Below are 19,640 nucleotides of genomic sequence, written 5' to 3'. Positions count from 1 at the left end.
CAAGTGTCATCGTGCAGGAGGAAACAAATAAAACAATAGTGGAATGACAGCTCTAATGTATCACCTTTAAAATTCAACTTTAAAGAATTGGTATGTTATAATTTTAAGTATATTTCTTTTGGAAAAATAACATTTGCATTCATAACATTGTCACTGGTGTCCATTGGCTACAGTAAAGCAGTGTAGAAAATGTTGAAATTTAAAAAAGGAACATTTTGGATGGCTTATCATTCTCCTTTGTGGTTTCTGTGCAGTAAGAACTGCACGGCCTCCACAATTTAATTCCTCTGATTCGACTCGTGCCTCCATCTGAAGTCGTCTACCCGTTCGTATGTTCCCTCTCTGAGGAATGATAATTGGCGATCCTCTTAAAGCACCAGTGTTTATGATGAGAAACACAGTAAACAAACAGCGAGGAGCAGAGAGCGTTTCCGCTCAGTGCGCTACCGCCGTCCTCTGTGAGTTCGCTTCTTTTTAGCCAATGTCCTGCGCTGATATGATGTCAGTGCAGGTTTATCACCATGACCTCATGCAGACTTGCAGGCTCCTCCAGATTCCTGCTCCCTTGGGTAATGACATTATTAATGGAAAACTTAGACTGCGTTATGCCATCCTTAGAGTCAAGTCGTGTTGCAGGGGGAAAAAAATTCAGAAACAACAATACAACATTCTTTTTATGTAATTTTTTTTTGTCACTCAAATTCCTTGTCTAGCTTATAGCTCACGTCTTCAGCAGCCCAGATTCCCGCATACAACCATGAATCATTTTTTAAACTTTCCACTTCCATAACTCCCCTCTGTTGTTATTTTCCCTCTCAACAGGATTTAAGAGTCAAGCTGGAGCATGAGAGAGAAAAACGGTATGTTGGAACCTCCGTATTGTTTTTTCTGCTCCTCTGTCCAAGCCTTAACTCTTCGTTTTCGGATCCTTTTTGTTATGCTTTGCCATGCCTGGGATTTTGTGTCTAAGGGAAATCACAGTTACATGCCAGAGTAGCATAAAGAGAGGGAAAATTCCTGCTTTGACATTTAGCCGAGGCCTTGTGTTTCAGTCTCGGACGGGGCCGTTTTGAGGGGGGGTGAGCAAAAAGACAGAGGGAGTGCCAAGTGTCTCAGTTCAGTGTCCAGTCTTCCAGGCACACCCCAAATTAATTCCTCGTCGTCTGTGTTTTCTTGTGCTTTCCCCGCTGTCGTCCACATCCTTCACCCAGCAGCCATCTGTTCAGCGTTTGAGTTTAGTCAAGAGGCAGAGGATGGTTACACTAACTCTGTCTGGAGCAGTTTTTCCACCAAGGTGCCCTTACAGTTTGTTTACCACATTGTAGCGCTTTGAAAGTGAGGCGCCCAGTATAAAGAAATCTTTTGAACAGGAGAATCTTTATTTAGTGCTGAGCTTCATTTTGTCCACACTAGGATTGCAGCGCCATCTTTCCATGTATGGATGCTGTATGAGACCCTCAGGTCCTCGCCTGGCCTCAAGGTTTGCATCCTGGGAGAGGACCACGTTCATAGACAGACAGGGAAACATCAGAGGGAGAGTGACCAGAAACTATAATAAATAATTGTTTTGATTCATCAGACCAGAGGCATTGGTTCAGTGAGGCTGTGAATAGGGAAACAACCGGCTCACACGAGTGAGAAAGAGAAGGGAACGACACGCTTCTCAGGCAGCTTCACACTGGGCCTCTCCACTTTTTCACAGCCCTAATTGGCTGCTGCTGAGGAAGAGACGAGTTTGTCATGTTCCTGCCACCCTCTGTTTCGCCGTCTCGCAGCCTTCTTTTCCTTTCTCACGCTCTCCCCGCACACTGCACTGCTCTCTTGGAACAGGGAGACAACAACAAAAGCTCGCTCTGGAAGACACCATTGATTCATTTAAAAAATAACAAATAAAAAAAAAAAAAATCTATTCTGTATTCACTCTGTCAATTCACACTCTCCCTTTCTGCTCATTCTGCATCTCTTGTCATGTCCTCAGTGAGCTCGCTCAATGTTAGTTGATTTGATTTAAGGCCTGTTTTGGAAAAGAAGTAGGATATCTTGAGTTTGTTTCCTCGCAGGACAAAATAATCATGTGAAATTATAAATTAGCTTGACTTATTCATTCATTCACTCAAGTCGCTAATATCAATAATTTAATGTTTATGTAAATGTGTATGTGAAAAAGGTCACTTGTGTTGGCAAACCACAGCACTGAAAATTGACTGTATGTAAATATGGACGATGCATCTCCACTTCCGCCCGTTGAAAACAAAAATGAATATAAATGAATATGAAAATGAATAAATATGTAAATGTCCTGGGTACAGGTGCCGCCATCCAGCGCATTTGACGTAATTTGAAGCCAGACTCCTGCCCAGAAGCGATCGTGGTCCTGTCGATAGTCGTGCAGTCTCACCTGTCACTCATTATGTTTCGCCCAATTTCTATTGCATCAAATACCTAATTAAAAGTCAACTCACTCAAAAAAATGAACACTTTGAACATCCATCAGCATGATAAGAACTACCCTAAAATGACAGAAGCCATCTTTGAGAAAATATACAGAGTAAGAAACTTCTGAATCTGATTTTGAAGGCACTAACTGGAAAGTTTAATATTTAGAAATTTAATGAAACACAGAGATGACATCTTATTTGCTTTTTTATCTGAAAGTGTGAATTACATGTTACGTCTGAGCAGCGTCCGCAGCACTTGAGGTATACTTGAGTCCCTGAGTCAGGATAAGCGTTGTGTCTGTTTCACAATGGAATCAAATTGGACGGCCTCTCTTTTCATTGGCAAGAGCTGAAGGTCTAGGGCAGGAAATACGAGCTGTGTCTCTCTCTTCCCCTGGCTCTGCCTCAGGGTCTCCTGCCAGAGAGTGAAGGAACACAGCCAGACCTTTTTTTTCTTTTCTTTCTGTGTATATATGATTGTTATTGTGTCCACGAAAGAAAGGGAAAGAGAAAGGGAGCATGTGCGAGTGGAGCATTCTTTTTACTCTGCAAATCTTTCTGTGACTGTTTGTCCAATTGCTTGCACAGAGGAAGGGAAGCCATATCTTTTGGAGCAGCGTCCTCATAACCCCCTCCTCCTCCTCCACATCCCTTCAGCTCTTTATCAGACACATCAACGCCGCGTATAAACAGAGACGGAGAGCGTTTAGTTGTGCCGCTGCTCGGCCTCTGATCTGCGAGCCTCCCTCTTCCCAGAATCCTCTCCTCAAATGAGGGAGCCAATGAGTAGTCATTAAGATAGGCAGAGCTCTGGCCTCTGATTAGGAAATGATGGGATAAAAACAAGTCCTTTATCAGGATACTATAAAGAGATGGTGGGGCTGCAGATTCTTCAAGAGCCAAGAGGGAGTGGGAATGGATAGAAAAGAGAGGAGAAGAAATGCCAGTGAGAGAATGTCTTTCTTTCTTTCTTTGTCTTTCCTTTATTTTCTCAGGCCGTCTCCTTCATTTTCTCGCTCACAGTCTGTAAATATCTCCGCGTCTCTGTATCTTTCACTCTGTCACTCTTTGAAAGAGGAGGGAAAGACACACATCCTGCTGCTTTTGCTGCCGCTCCAGATTTTTTTTCCCCCCTTTCCTCTCAGGAAGTTTCCCATCTGCCTTTGTGCTGGCTTAGTGGAGAGGCCCAGTGGTGTTGAAACAGTGTCCGATGCACACACTGATTGGGAAGCACACTCATGCATGTAGAGTTTTACAAACACACACGCAAACCATATACACACACACTACAAACACTCGCTGATAAGCCCCGACTCGGACAGACAGACCGAATGTGCACACTCAGTCATACACGTAGGCATGCAGTTAATAAGGGGTTTCATATACATCAGAGGGGTTTACTCTGGTACGTTCAGTTTTCATTTTGTCCTGGCTGCGTGGCTCACTCCTCCTATTGACCCAGTTGACCTGTCCATTTTTCCTACTGTTACCATGGAAACACGGCCATAAAACGACTTAAAAAAAAACATTTCTTAGACCATCATCCATTTCAAACATATGTTAGAAGAGACAGTGGGCTGTGGAAAATCAAAAAAGTATCTTTGTTCTGGTGTTCTATTTTTGTATTATTATTTTAAGCTTATAAATAAAATTATGAATAACTAGTAAACTATGAGCATGTATGGGGACCAGTAAGCTGCTTATTGGTCTGTGTTCATGAAAGTTGCCGCTAAACACGACCTCTGACCCTGCTGCCCTTCTCTGCTACCCAGGATCATCCCATTCCAGAGGCCGCTGAAGATCAAGGAGCTGATACAGAAAGTGACCGAGGCGTTTGGCCAGCAGATGGACATGTTCTTTATGGAAAAAGAGGTAGAACAGGTCAAGTTCGTTGACCACTTACTACTACTACTCCACATCACATCACACGGACAACTTATGCATTTGCATGCCGTCATTTATGCAACAATGGGGAGCGAAAAAGGTCACGCGCTGTATGTTTTCTTATCCTTTCAGCTGCTACTGCCCCTGAAGACCCAGGAGGACCTGGATCAGGCGGTGCTGACGCTGGGCAGCAGCTCGGGGACCAACGGGCTGCTCAGAATACTGCTCAAGACTCCCAAGAACAACCACGTGAGTCCCTAACAATGTGCGCCATTCAAATGCAAAGTGAATAATTCACAGAGCGCCATTTATACGGACAAATGCAATGTATGTCATGCTGGCATTTATAGATTCAATCTGTTAGCTCCATTATTGTGTAAATTGTATCCATACAACTATGATAAGAAACAGCTGAGTAACATTTTGACAGTTTTTGCTCGGCTGTGCGGAGTAATTCTCTCTTTTTTAATTATGTAACCTCTGAGTTCAGTCAACTGTACCAGAGTGACTGTTTCCTGAAATTGCTAACTTGCAGGACACAAACGTCCTCCTCTGACATCATAATGTAGATGGACGATGATGTATCGTAGTCCTCGCTTCCTTTTCTGATCCAGTTTTTTGTCCTCCCCCTTTTCCTACTTCGCATCGATTTTTTTTCTTCTCTTTCTAGTACCTGCAGGTGAACAGCAGGGACAAACAGAGCGAGATGAGGTCATCGCGGTCACTGGGAGATTTGAAGGGGTCCCTGCTCAAAGGGTCTGAGAGGGTGCGCAAACACTCGACGGGTAAGCTGGCACGCAGGAACGCACACCCAGAAATGCAGAATCACGTGTGATTGCGCTTATCAGAGGAGTGGTTATACATTTCCAAGTCCCCTGAAATGTTTCTACTTGAAAAGGGTACAAGGAAATAGAGATGAGGCAGCCGAGTAAAAAGCAGGGGCCGATTCCTGCTGATGTCAAGGTTCCCCTCTCTCCTGATAAACCCTCAAGAGTTGCCTGTCACTGTCAATGGGGGCGATGCTTTGTCGGAACAGAAAAAAAAAAGCAAATTGGAGGTGAAAGTGACAAACTTCAACAGCTGTCAAATGCATCTCTCAGCTCTGAATATTTTCACCCCCCTTGTATCAGGTCTATCCAGAAAGTTTAATGTTTCACTCATATATCAACCTCACACACGTGCAAAAAAAACAGCAACGGCCAGCGCTCACTTCTGTGTTGCATTTGCATTTTTTCGCATGGCTCACTGTCTGCGCCAATCTTTCTCACGGCGCTCCATTAACGTCAGTGCTGTCACCATCCCGCCTCGTATGAATTGTATAGTGTTACCCCCGCTCTGTCAGCCGCGAAGTCAGGAAGGAGGGAGTGGTGGCGGATGAAAGGTGACAGGAGAAGCGGTCACAGTAGATAGTTGAGTGAAGATGTGATGTGAGCACGGGTTCCTCAGTGACGTATGGCAGCGGGAGGGGAGGAGAGGATGGAGAGAGGGAAAACGGTCTGTGAAGAAATAGTTAGAATTTTAGCAGTTAGTCAAAAACACAGACTATATTCTGACCATTCCTATATATCTTAGTGCCCTGTGTCCACGCTGCACTTCTTCAGTATCCCTGTTCGTGCAGTCAGACTTTCAGTCGGTCTTCGTGCTGTGTCAAGGACGAGTGCTCAGTCTCCATTCGCAGCTCAGCTGGGGGAGAGTTTGTCACAGTAATTGAGGTTAGAGGTGGTGGCAGTGTGGTTTAGTAAGTCTTCTCTCGTACTCCTATCCTGGCACTGTTGAGCTTGTACCCAAGAAGAACAGCGTGACGTTATTTTCCTCTCCTCATCCTCATTCATCATTTCTGATTTTTTTCCCCCCATCTTTTTTTTTCACTCGCCTGCCTTCCCGCTCTTCCCTTCCCTCACTTTCCTCGTCAAATCTGTCACCTCAGGCTCCCTCCACACGGGTCGCACGTCCCCGCCGCCAGGCAGCGTCCCTGAGGAGCAGCAGCAGATCGCCCGCCAGGGCTCTTACACCAGCATCCACAGCGAAGGGGAGTTCATCCCCGAGACCCTGGACCAAAATGTAAGGGCCTAAAAAAGAGACAAAGAGAAAGCCTTGTTATCAAACCAGGCTCTGGATAAACACTCCTCTGTGCTTGGTGCAGTTTAATATAAAATTCAATATTACATTTTCCTGCAATCAATGGTCTTATATACTGAACCTAATCTTGCTGACCACCCCAGTTGATGCACTGTAATGACTTAACACTCACCACTTTATAATTTGGCTCATCTTAGAGACATTTGGCCAGTAACCCACGTATATGAAGAAGAATTCTCTTTGAGATGTGTGTTTAGTAAATTGAACACAGCAGAGGTCTGACTTCTTTTACCCCTGTTGGATTTATCTGAAGGGATTCCACTCTGCTCTGTTGTGACTTTGTTTGCATCTGACTTGTTCATTATTTTTTAACTGGGACATCTCTGGAGAGTCATGCTCGTCATGGCCACTTACCAAAAAAGAGAGGAGGGTAATTCATTTTTCTGAAAGTCTTGGCCCGAGTGAGTGTCCTTTATTTAACTTAAACCCACATCATCTTAAAATGTCGTTTCCTATCATATGTTAATGTGCATTGCACAACAAATGGAAAGAAATTTAGTTCTCCATAACCAAGATAAGTCATCTTTTAGTGGCAGGAATAAACAGGGGCTCTGTTTAACAGTGACTGAACTGAACTGAACCGTAAGGGGGACATGTGTTTTTGTTATTGAGATTTTAATGGAAACCTGCTAGCCAAACAAATCTTCATCTTTGCAATATAAAATTATTTTTTTTTGTCTCATATTATCCAAGAAAATGAAGGACTTTGTATTAGTAACAGTTCTTGCAGTAGCTGCTGCCATGCTCAAGAATGCAGGAGTTGCTGCTAAAAGAGAATAAAAATTGATATACAGCTTTTGAACGGAGCCTCACAAAGACTCATGCCTCCCTCCACAACCTTATATCGCGCCGCAGTCATACACACTACTCTGTCTGCACTGGTTCATAATCTCCCCCCACATGATTGCACGCTCGGTGACACTTGACCCCTGTGTGTTATTATGTCTGTCAGATGCTGGACGTTTTCGGGAGCACGGACAATTCCCTGTCAAACAGCTGTCAATCAATAGACCAAGCACTGGACAGGTGAGTCACCGCGCACGAGTGTGTATGTGTGTGTGTGTGTTTTGGATTTATTACACTTGTCTGTGGTGTTTTTTTTATTCATGATGTACACATTCATAGCCGCATTATCTGCAGAGATATTAGAATTGGTTTGCATCACAGCGTTGGTGCATGTTAACACACTGTATGTGTGTGTATTTTGCGCACACACAAACACACAGACACACACACAGAGACAGTGGCAACCCGAGGGTCTCAGCGAAGCCTGTAAACGTTGTTAAAGGCCAGCAGAGCTGCATGACCCTGCCCCGGCTGCCTTTGTAGAAAAGGAATCGGGTCACTTTGCTGTTGCCATAGCGACACAACTCTTATCTGGACGCCTGGATTCCTCTGTTATCATGAGAGAGAGAGAGAGAGAGACAGAAACACTGAGTGAGTGAGTGGGAGATGTGAGAGGGTGAGCAAGAACATGCTAGATGGGAGGAAAGATTGAGCCGGAAAAAATGAGTAGTGGTGACCGAGTGAGAGGGAAGTGGAAGGGCTGAAGAGTGAGACGACCGAATCTGGATAAAAAGGGAAAAGAAAAGTGAACAAGACTGAAGTTGAGAGAGAGAGAGAGAGAGAGAGAGAGAGAGAGAGAGAGAGTAGGACGGAAGCAGCTCTACCTGCACGAGGCTTATCTGGGCTCCAGGCTGCAGAACAATGGCAGGAAACGAGTGCATGGAACTTTTCCCTGCGAGCGGGCATGCGTGCCCCTTATCCAGGGTCTCGTGGCCCCGCGCCGCCCCGAGCTCCACAGAGACGTCACTCTCCTTTCGGGTCGCCGGGGCAGGGGCCGAACCACAGACGGCCAAGCGAGAGTGGGGGAAGTTGGGGGTTGGATGTACATCGACACTTTCAGTCATAAAAAAAAAAGTGTTTCTCTGCCAGTTCAGCAATTCGGCACCGCATACTTCACTTTCACTTTCCCATTGTTGATGCAGCAAGTTCCTCAACTCTCAGCTTTATCTTTATCTAACTCCGTACCCCCCCCCTTTTTTTTCTCTTGTCATTCCAGCCCTCCTTACTCACAGAACAACCGTGACAATAATTACCTAAACCTCAACTATGAATACAAAGGTAAGAGAGGAGAAATCCGCAGTAGTTCTCGCTGTTGTGTTAATTCTCATCTCAAACAACACAGAAAGACAAAGCGAGGAGCCCAGTCTTGTTCGTGATTAGAAAGTATTTGTCTCTGGCTTTTCTTCTTTTCTTTTTTTTCTTGTTCTGTACGAATTATAGCCACACAATCAGTTTCACAGAGAAGAGTCGAAGCGCTGTTCCTGTAGCTTCTGTTTACCAAAAAATGTTCCCCCAGTGACAGAGCCCTCTCGAGATTACTAATGAGTAGGGAGATGGTATTATGGGATGGTTTTCTATGAGTGTATACTTAAAAAGAGGAATGGGTTACGGGAAGATGTTTAATATACTGGTTGTATTTTTTGTGTGTGTGTGTTTGTCTCATGTGCAGACGAAAGGAGTGTGATAGTATCATATCTTTTCCTGCTTCATCTTCCATACACTCTTCTCCGTCTTCATTTTCCCGTTTGTGTCTCCCATCCCAGCTCCTCTCTTCGTCTGGTTCCACTTCCTGATGCATTTCTGTTGTCCTGTCCTTTCGCAATCACTCCCCCCTCTACTCCGTCCCCTCGCCTCTTGATGCTCCCCCACCCGCCTCCCTGCCTGTCTATTCACCGTCCCCCGGGTCCCCGTTTGTCCCCTCTCCCTCAGAACCCAGATCAAATAGAGCAGGATGGCAGATAACGCTGCATTAACCGCGGAGCCACAGCAGCTCTCCCAGTCTGCTCCTTTTTTTTTCCCCCTCGTGCATCATCACCATCCCCACGTTGTAAACTAGAGGGGGATTTTCTGCACAGACTGGGAGTGTTGGGAGTGTGGGGAGCTTTGCGTAGCTGCCGCAGCAGAACTCGAGCACTCACTTGCGCACGCACGTGCCTATACGCACACTCTCCTCTCCCCCTCCCCGATGTAAAGCTGTGTGGCCCTCGCTGCTGAGGGCTACAGTGTTTGTTTACCATTTCCCTCTGAGTCGATTTTTCCCCTCCGTCCCACACTGCCAAACACAAAAAATAACTCCCGTCTCCATGGGATACGGCCACGAAAACAGCGCGAGGGGAGGCAGTCATCTGACAGAGCAGCTGTTTTCAATTGCGAGTGGCTCCGCTGCTCCCCATTTAGTGTGTGTGTGTGTGTGTGTGTGTGTGTTTGTGTGTGTGTGTGAGAGAGAGAGTGTCAGCGCTCGCCTGCGTCAGCAGCGCTCCCCACCTGCCTTCACTTACTGCCCCACTGGGTTCAGAGCTAAGGCTAAGCCAGCGCACATGAGCTGTTTTCAGTGTCTCCGTTGGCTGCAGCAGCGAGGCGACACGACAGCTCTTGTTTTCGGTGTGTGAAAAGCCGTCCTCCACCCTGCCGCTTTTCAGCTCCACTTTGATTTGACACGCCGCGATGGGCAAAAGCAACGCAGCGCCCCTCAGATGTGATGCGTTTATGATAAAACGAGCTTCCGCTGCCGTTTGTGTGCGCGTGCGTCTCGCCACCGGCTCAGATCAAACCCCCCAAAGAAGTGAACACGCAGCCGCAGATTGAGAAGTGCCGTTACTGTAAGCTTATGAATGCTGTTAGAATAATGTGAGTCGCTGACTGACTGATCTGCTTCATTGCTCCCTCTCCAGGTCGCCATGGGAAAGGAGGGACTTTCCCTCGCCAGTTCCAGTTGCCCAATCGCAGCAAGGATTACGGAGACCGTAAGGAAACGACAACACTATTATTACACAGATTAAACAGATACGTTACTATGGTTCGAAAGGACAACACAGACACACACCAGATGCTTCCATCTGGTCAGATTTTCTTCACTCTAGATGATAGAGAATCTCATTCTTTTCTACCATTCTGTTTTCTACTCCCAGATTCAATATCGCTCACTGCTTTTGCTTTTTTTTCGCGCGCCTGTGTAGATTTGGTACACAAAGTGCTGGCTTGCTGTTCCAGGCAGCTGCTAGTAATTGCTTACTCAGAGGCTAACCTTGGCTAGCCATGATTTACGTTTCCCTGCGGTGAACCCGAACTTGTATAAAAACACAGCGCCCCGCTTCCTGTCTGAGGGGAAGTGGGACGGAGTGGCGAGAGGCAACTCTGCTCACGCCGGCCCGAAAGTCTTGGCCCGAGAGTTTATGTTCAACACCTGTAAAGTAAACAGCGTCCAAGAAAATCATTCAGAGCACAACAAAAGAGGAAAAAGTCATTAATATGTCTCTCTCTTTTTTTTAATGTATGTATTTTCAGGTCGCAGGACGCTTCCCCGGAGCTTCATGCCACAGGAGAACCTGTTTCAGCTGGTTCCCTCCAGTCGCACACGCAGTTACAACGGAGACAGCACCATGCAGTACAGCGACCTGCGCTCGCTGGGCCGCACCGCCGACAAAAGCTGCCAGCTTGGTACGGCCAAGTGTGAGTAGTTCCCGTCCAATCTTCAACATCAACATGAAACAGAGGGAACAGAGAAGCACTAGGGAGTGGGAAGTAGAATCTCACCCCCCAAAAAACACATAGACACTGTTAAATAAACTGCATCTCTGGATCAGACACATTCAAAATCATACTTTTCTCCCAGAGATGAACAGTTGTTGATTTGGTCTGCATATAAAAGAAAAGGGCAGGTATCAAACCGATTGTTTTACTAAAAAGTGCACTTTTTACAATTTACATGTTAGGTGTCCATACGACCATGTGCCCACTATATATATTTTTTGCGTGTATCTATGTTTTGAGCCATGAACATGTGCAGCCTCTTATAATATGTCTCTCCCCCCCCCCCGGAACTATAAATCTATCATCAATAAGTGGCATAGAGTAGTTTTGTAGAATAATCAGATTTGTAATCTCGAGCTGAGAATCATTTGGTACAGACAGGGACCCAGGTGACAAGATTATTTGTTAATAGATAATTAGTAATAATAGATCATTTCTATATTACTAATAGTAATATTTTAATATAATTCATAAAAAACATTTTAAAACGTTTGCTTCTTTTGTGTTTTAAAAAGTTTTCTTTATAGAAAACTTAAAAACTCAAGTATTAGCACCAGAAAAAGTTAGATATTATTTGAAAGGCATCCAGGGACATAGGGAAAAACACTAAAAGAAGTGAAGGAAAGTAGGTGCACCACAAAATACAAAACCACTCCCATGGGAACACGGAAATTCGATGATACACAAGAGTGTACGAGTATGGGAGGCTTGTATTGTCATTTGAGTAAATTGCTTAAGCAGGGAAGTTAAACACAAGGATTTCCAGTAAACAATGGTTGTCAAACATGTTTTAGTTGTCTAGTGGTAGATTCAGAAGTAATGTACAGTAATACTGTATGTCGCGGCAGGCAGAGTGTCACAATCTGTCCTCATCCAGTGTTCGGTTGCCGTTTGCCCAGAAACTGTCTGTGTCATGAAACGAAAGCTCGGCTCCGCGGTCTGTGGTCGGCATGTCAGTCTCCGGTGTCCCTCTCACCCACACACACGCGCGACCAAACTGTCTCACCCGGCGGCCACAGAGAAGCCTGTTAATACCAAAACTAAGTCTCAGAGTCTGGGCCAGTGAGGATGAGAGTTGCTGAGATGATCTTTCGATGGTTAAACATGGTTTCGACTCATATTATCTAGGGTTTCCCCACCAGTGAGAGGGTCTGCGGTGGGAATTATTTAACGCCCCTGCAGCGGATTTGACGTCTGGCCTCGGCGAAGTTACCGTGCAAGTTACAGTCAAGGTTCTTGCGGTGGATTTGGAAGCATGTGTTAGAGTTAATGTTTGCTCAAATCCGTATATCACACTGGTTCTGTCCTGCCTGCGGGAGCTTAGTGAAAATGAATTACTGGTGGATTTTCATCATGTGGCGTTCTGTTTCTGCAGCACCGCGGGCGCCAGTCAACTGGCGGCAAGGAAAGCTCCTGGGGCGCGGGGCGTTCGGGGAAGTCTACCTCTGCTATGACGCTGACACGGGACGCGAGCTCGCCGCCAAGCAGGTGCCCTTCGAACCCGACTGTCAAGAAACCAGCAAGGTGAGAGAGAGAGAACAGCTCGCATCTGAGTGGAACAAGTGACCCCCGCCGCATGTATTTCATGTGGTTTTAAGATTCAAGAATGAAGGTGCTTTTTCTGAATTTCTAAATTCAAATACCCTTGTCTCTTTTTCTCCGTAGGAGGTGAATGCTCTGGAGTGTGAAATTCAGCTACTGAAGAATTTGCGCCACGAGCGGATTGTTCAGTACTACGGTTGTCTACGGGACCTGGAGCAGAAAAAACTCACCATTTTTGTGGAGTTTATGCCTGGGGTGCGTACTGTGAATGTATTAAAGTCACATCGTCGTCCTGAAAAGTTTGATTGGGCTACAATAATGAATAATGGCGGTGAATGTCATATTTGTTGTTGTTGTGGCTGCACAGATACAGTAGGTACACAGACATTTTCAAGACAATCTTGAAATCAAACCCACACTGGCCACATCTGCTAAAAAAACAAAAACAATTTTGAAATGTCGCCAGCTGTCAACGAACATGTCCTCAGTGGTTGATGTCAGCAGAACAGCTCATTTTATGAGATCATTTTATCACTAAATGAGTGCCTTAATGAGCTGCAGTCGCCTGTGGACCCCGGAGCCTGTTTTTGATATTTCCTGGGCTATTTTTTTTTCTTTCTTTCTGAGTGGCACTGGGTGTCTTAGTCACACATTGTCTGGAAATTGGAAAGGACAAGCAAAGTTTATGCTTTCACTGGAGAGCTGACAGGAGCGAGAGTGGAGGTGACAAAGCCAAGTTTGTGTGCGAGGGCTCGGCGCTGCTGTGGCTGGCTGATAACACTTTAGTGGCCTGAGGGTGTGGAGGTGTGGAGGTGTGTGTGTGTGTGTGTGTGGGGGGGGGGGGGGGTTCTGCTGAGAGCTGCAGAGTTGTTGAGGTGTCTTGTTGGCAGCTGGAACTGAAGAGGGAGCTCGAATGTCTTCACAGTTCGAGTCCAAAAGTGCGTCACAGGTGCTAGTGGATCAGGTCCCGTAGTTCCCCCCCGTGAGGAAATGAAAACAAGAAACGAAAGGAAATGCAGGACACTGGAGGTGTTCGGACTCAAAGTCCAGCAGATTTCTTTCAGCGCATTCCATGTTTATGTACTTGGTTTTAGTACTTAAGACTTGGCCTGAAGGCTGCTTTCCCCAACAAAACCAAATAAATCCCCTTCAGTTTGAACAACCATGTTTTCTTTCAAAATCACATCAGACACTGAACAAATTCACTTCCAGCACCCCAAAAAAAACTTCTTTTATCATTTTATTCGCATCGTCTGTGACACTAATACAGTTTGAGCTAACAGTGAAACTAATAAAGTGACCATAAAAGCATTTTGTAGGCTCTACTAATTCACTCACTGGCTCTCTCTCTGTGTGTTTCTGTCTCTCCAGGGCTCAATAAAGGACCAGCTCAAAGCCTACGGGGCACTGACAGAGAAGGTGACGCGGCGATACACCAGGCAGATCCTCCAAGGAGTATCCTACCTTCACAGCAACATGATTGTACACAGAGACATTAAAGGTGAGTGAAACGACGGCGGCCAGCAAAGGTCAGGACAGGGTTGCCAGGTGGATTTGTAACCGGTACACTCCCACACCACGTGACCCCCGTGTGTGCCAGCGGCGAACAAGGCGTCTTCATGGTTCATGTTGCAACAACTGGCCCTGAGAAAAACTACAGGTTCATTCATCTCATTCGCTGTGGCATTTCCTCATTTGGGGTTTTACATCATCGGCAGAATGAGTCTGGAAAAATGTTCTATTTTGAACTCGCCGTTGAGATATATTAGGCTTCACGCTGGTGAAATTGGCCATTCTAAAAATGTTCGTCAGCGGATGGAAAAGCTCAAGTCTGGCTGCCCGCAGCGTCGGGAGAGTCACCGCTTCGTTCAGCCACGGCCAAGAGGAGGGAAATCTACTGTCTGGTGGGGGGAGAAAATATATAGTCGGTCTCACAGGACAGCGGTCGGCTCTATGGGAGCGTACGTGGTTGGGATTTTTCACTTAGAAAATGCTCTTCATGTGTAATATACGTTGCGTGCTCATCTCACCGCACAAGCGCCCCTCTGTACCCAGTAAAAGAACTGTCAGCACATGCGGTTTTTGGATCAGGCTTGGCACCGCCGCCGTGACATTAGAGACTATCAAGTTCTGTGTTTTCCCGAGAGCCAAACAAAACGTTACACGTACTCCACATGATTTATCAGAAAGCCTCACGTCCTCACAACAAATGTACATGCAAAACACATGGAAACACTGAAGACTGAAGAAGTTGCAGTGTCTCAGACCCTTCTCCTCACCCCTCTGTCCGTCAGCGGGTGCAGAGTTAGTCACTGATCAAACAAGCGGAGCCTCTGAAAGGAAACAGGATAGACACAGCTACATGTTGGAAAATTACTAAGGCAGGAGGCAGAAGAAAGTTTGGGCCGGATCCACGTGGAACAGACTTTATTTTCTAATTGGTGTAAATCGGTGGGAAAAATGAAAGGAAGATAAACTTCAGTGTTTGTAGAGTTGAGTCAGTGTAGTGTCTACATGGAGTGCTAAAAATAATATTTCAGCATTTTAAAAATTAGTCTGCCAGTGTTCCATCACCGCAGACAGGAAAAGTTTACTTTCCTCCTTGGGTTGTAGCTGCCATTCGAAACGCTGGCACAGGCACTTTTTATTTTAACCACACTGTAACGGCAGGATATATTAATTGAACGTCCGAACTGTGAAAGCGTCCCTTAAAAGGATATTGACGGCCCTCGGGAGACCCTCTCCGACAACCCTGGGTAAAATGTTTGTTTCGTCTCACCAGGTGCTAACATCCTGAGAGACTCCTCGGGGAACGTGAAGCTGGGGGACTTTGGAGCCAGCAAACGCATCCAGACCATCTGCATGTCTGGCACAGGAATCAAGTCTGTCACTGGCACCCCCTACTGGATGAGCCCAGAAGTCATCAACGGGGAGGGATATGGCCGGAAAGCTGATGTATGGTAAGGATAAGATCAGATGGAACTGTGACAAGGCCCAGAGGGCATAGTAGACTGTTGAGGCACACATATGCACAGTAGAAGCAAAAGCAGTAGAAGTATTTCTACAATCAATTCAGTGGGAACGGCAGTGGAGGTATTTAAGTGAGCAAATACCTTTAGAGGGGAATAAATCGGTGTGTATGTAAATACAATAGCATATAATATTCTATTTAGTGTGATGTAGCTTTGTTTAAGAAGTGTGGGTTTTTTACCACAATGTAGGACTGCAAAAAAGTATAAAGGGACATGTGTTATGCAACATGTATTATGTAACAATAGATTAGACTCGTTCACAGAGAATGCTCTAAAAGGTCGTATGCGTGCAGCAACAAAGCTATCCTGATAGATGGGTGCTAAATTAATAAAATTAATGGTTTACTGGGAAATACAACTGTCAAATACAGCGATCAAGACATAAATGCAACCTGAAAGTTTGTTCAAGAAAACTTGACTAATAAATAATCTAGTAGTGACGCTTATTGTGTTCACGCTTATGACTGTCATATATACTGAATATGAATAATGGTATAATTTATACCTTTCTGTTTGAACTCATATGGTTCTGATATTACACTACAGTGCCATTACTAAAATAACTCAAATCTTTAAAAGAGAGAAAGAAAGAAAAATAGGATTTCAGTATGGAGGTAGATTATTAATATACCAGTAAAATAATTATAAATTAATAGCAGGTAAGAGGATAAAATCACAAAAAGTCAACACCACTTGAATGAAAGCACTGGAGGTGTTAAACTCACTTGTGCTGGTGAAAGGGAGGACACAGCTCTGTGAAACGAAGCGACTCGTTCGTGTTTCATAAACAACAACCACGACGAGTTATGTTTGTTTTTGTCTTCAGGAGTGTTGCCTGCACGATTGTGGAAATGCTGACCCAGAAACCTCCTTGGGCTGAGTATGAGGCCATGGCAGCCATTTTTAAGATCGCCACCCAGCCCACGAAGCCCAAGCTTCCAGAGAGCGTGTCGGACGCTTGCAGGGACTTCCTGCGGCAGGTGTTTGTGGAGGAGAAGTGGCGGCCCACTGCAGACGGTCTCCTCAGCCACCCGTTCGTCCAGGGCAGCTTTTGAGGCTTGCGGGCCCCCACCCCCCTCCTCCCCTACCCCGGCCTGCGAGGCCTCCATGGCCCCAGTGCCTCGCCTCCTCTCCAGCCCGCCCCGTCCCCAGGGCACCCCCCCTCCCCTGTCACCAGGCTCCAGGGCTCAGCACCTCTCCAGCTTAACTGCCCTGTCAACTATCACCGATGTCTGCCTTGTCAGGACCCCTGCACTTCTCACCAACTAGCTCACCGCAGATTATTCACCGAGAGGCCAGGTTGACCGCGGTCAGACCTCCAGAGTTCTCCAAGGCATCGCAGGCGAGTTTTCGCTCAGGACGGGACTGACGAGAAAGCACTTAGCAGTTTCACGAGCTGCAGACTGCTGTCCTTCATCGAGTGCAGGAAAGTGACCCAACTTAGATAGAGAAGCGATGTCTCCCATTTCATGGGTCTCGCACCCGTCTACTGCTGCAGAACTGTGTCTGGGACTCGCCAGGCAATATGTAATCGTGACTTACTGGTGACATCTTACTGGTAAATCACATCTGATCGTACTGTAAGTCACTCATCAGTCAGCCGAGAGCGAAGTCCAGATGGTAAAATATTTGTATATGACACATACAAAGTCATGTTAGCAGAAGAGTTTTCTATCACACGTGGGTGGTCTCCTAGAGAAAAATGTAAACATATTTTTCGTCAACGCCTTACAATAAGAATTTGTAAGTGAGAATGTCTTTTTTTATCATCTTGGGAGGGTTGCAACCCCACTTAGAAGGACGGTCGACATTGCACTTTTGATATCATGCATTGTGACATTTTCCAACGTGCAAGATAATCAACCGAGGAGATATTTTTCTATATGATGCATTTTTTTTTTATACGACTTAATAAAGAAAATTGTGCAGTTTCTTTCCGATGTAACGAAAGAATGAACCAAACGTTTGCATTAGCGTGCAATGTCTTATCAAGCAATACCAGCACTACTGTCAGAATCCGTGACATCCACTCCAGCGTCCCGCGCGGTGAGCTGTGTTCCATTCAGAAGCTGCCAAAGAAATGTTGCGGACATGGAAGCTTTCGTGAATTTTAGGCGAAGTCGATGTACAGTATTAGGCACGACGGATTGTCCCGTCACCTCAGAGCCCTGTAGCCTTTTCTATGTTGTGGCAGCTTCGTGCAAACTTAACTGCACAGACCAAATCAAGATGTATTGACATCACATTGTGTTGCTATTATTAAAAAAATAAGCGTAAAGAAGGCTTCTCATTTAGATTTTATTCGTTGTGTCAATAAGAACCCAGTCACCCCATGCCTTTACTTCGCTTGTCACACAATCTGAATGTCCACGTGACAGCAAACCTTGCTATGTATCATGTCATGTGAGTTGAAGCATAATATAAGTCGCCAAAAAAAGGGTGGAGTTGAAAAGACGGGGCTAAAAGCTGTATTCTTTGAAGTGGAGATGAGAATAAAGGAAGTGGGGCAGATCGATGTTCGACGTGTAGCTGTTATAACGGTGGCTCTTCAAATAACGATCAAATCCTATTTTTTTTTTACCTTTGACCAGTGCCTTATCTGAATCTGCTTGTAAACACAAACGTTCACTGCCAAAGCTGGAAGCTTCTCAATAAGACGAGGTGAAGTTGTTCAGTAGAGAGCACACAAATACTCACACATACACACACACACACACACACACACAACTTGCTGAAGTTCTTTTATATGAAAAAAAATAAAACATTATACTGTAAATACATATTGTTCTGCACTTTTGTATGAAATTTCTTTTTACATTATATACAAATCTATTTGACGACATAGCTACGTTATACAGTAGATTGTACTGTGATTTAGACAGGAGGATGTATGATTGTCTCTGAGAGCTGGCAGGAGGCTTTTGATTGGGACAGTCCCGTTTTTGTCTTAATGACAAAGCCTTGGAACATGAAATGTATCATGTCATTGATCTTTTGTATATTTAACTTAATAAATCAAAGGTCTAAGACTATTTCCTGTGTGGTCTTTATATCCTGCCGTCTTGTGATAAAGGTTGCCTGGACCATGTGTTTGGCGAAGGTCAGATTTATCAATTCTAAACTGATATTCCTATTATAAATGCATCTTAAATGGGCAGTAGCAGCTCTGGAGAGAGCTTGTTTCTCTCTTTGTTGTTGTTGTTGTGAATTGACTCCTCTGGCCGGGTCGCGAGCACGTGGCCTCCGGTGTGGGAGTCTGACGCACCAACCACTAGGCCAAAAACGCGAAGTTGCGGCACCACCTACTAGCACGTCTCTTAAGGTGTAGACGAGTGATGTTTACAAACTGCACTCGCAGTGTTGTGTGGTGCAGTCCGCACCATTTTTTTGGTTTTACGATTTACGGAGCCCGGGCTGAGCCGAAACCAAGAATTTTTCTCGCCGCACACACAAAAATCCGCTGATTTTTACTAAATGTGTATTTCTTTGGTATCGCTTACTGCCCCTTTAAGTGTATATCATTGAAACCCACACGTAACACTTGGTACGCTTCAAAATCAAATACAGGCAAACAAAATCAAACCGTCCTCTGTCCGTGCCCGGCTTCTGTCACCGGAGTGATTAGACAATTTAAGTCAGGTCACTCCCCTGGTACAGCAGGCAGGGTACTCCTGAGCCATCTCCACCCCCACGATCATTAAACATCGTAATACCTTAGATATTTGTAAAACGTTATCTTTTGTGTTCTGATTTTATTATTTTCATTATTATTTGGTCTAATTAGGCGTAATTGTATTATTTAATGAAAACCCTTCTATATAATAACTTGTATCCTTCTTGATATTTGTCCTCACGATAGAAAACAGAATCCTTTGATTTAGTATGAATGAAATATGTTCAGCTAAATTAACAAGACCGTACTTGATGTGTACAATTTGCTATAGTTATGCGAAAAATATATAAAATATATGCCAAAATATACTACACCGATGTCTAAATTTTTCTTTTG

At 45.1% G+C, this 19,640-nt stretch overlaps 1 protein-coding gene across 3 annotated transcripts in view; it reads left to right on the top strand.

Moving 5' to 3' along the window:
* The window catches only part of map3k22 (mitogen-activated protein kinase kinase kinase 22), a 35,587-nt gene extending 16,924 nt beyond the window's left edge, over positions 1-18,663 (top strand). For 2 of the 3 annotated variants that reach the window (XM_035618682.2, XM_047329714.1), the window contains 14 exons: positions 823-860; positions 4,211-4,310; positions 4,455-4,571; positions 4,993-5,107; positions 6,250-6,383; positions 7,414-7,487; positions 8,524-8,585; positions 10,199-10,270; positions 10,812-10,976; positions 12,433-12,581; positions 12,723-12,854; positions 13,971-14,100; positions 15,382-15,559; positions 16,458-18,663. In XM_035618682.2, the coding sequence (XP_035474575.2) occupies positions 823-860; positions 4,211-4,310; positions 4,455-4,571; positions 4,993-5,107; positions 6,250-6,383; positions 7,414-7,487; positions 8,524-8,585; positions 10,199-10,270; positions 10,812-10,976; positions 12,433-12,581; positions 12,723-12,854; positions 13,971-14,100; positions 15,382-15,559; positions 16,458-16,686 (1,695 nt within the window). In that variant the 3' untranslated portion in view covers positions 16,687-18,663. The remainder of the gene's footprint in view (positions 1-822; positions 861-4,210; positions 4,311-4,454; positions 4,572-4,992; positions 5,108-6,249; positions 6,384-7,413; positions 7,488-8,523; positions 8,586-10,198; positions 10,271-10,811; positions 10,977-12,432; positions 12,582-12,722; positions 12,855-13,970; positions 14,101-15,381; positions 15,560-16,457) is intronic. The other variant, XM_047329715.1, reaches the window with a different exon arrangement.
* The last annotated feature ends 977 nt before the right edge of the window (positions 18,664-19,640 follow it).

The sequence above is a fragment of the Scophthalmus maximus genome, chromosome 21, assembly GCF_022379125.1.
Source record: "Scophthalmus maximus strain ysfricsl-2021 chromosome 21, ASM2237912v1, whole genome shotgun sequence".
NCBI classification, from domain to species: Eukaryota; Metazoa; Chordata; class Actinopteri; order Pleuronectiformes; family Scophthalmidae; genus Scophthalmus; species Scophthalmus maximus.
This window is presented reverse-complemented; position numbering and strand designations above follow the sequence as displayed.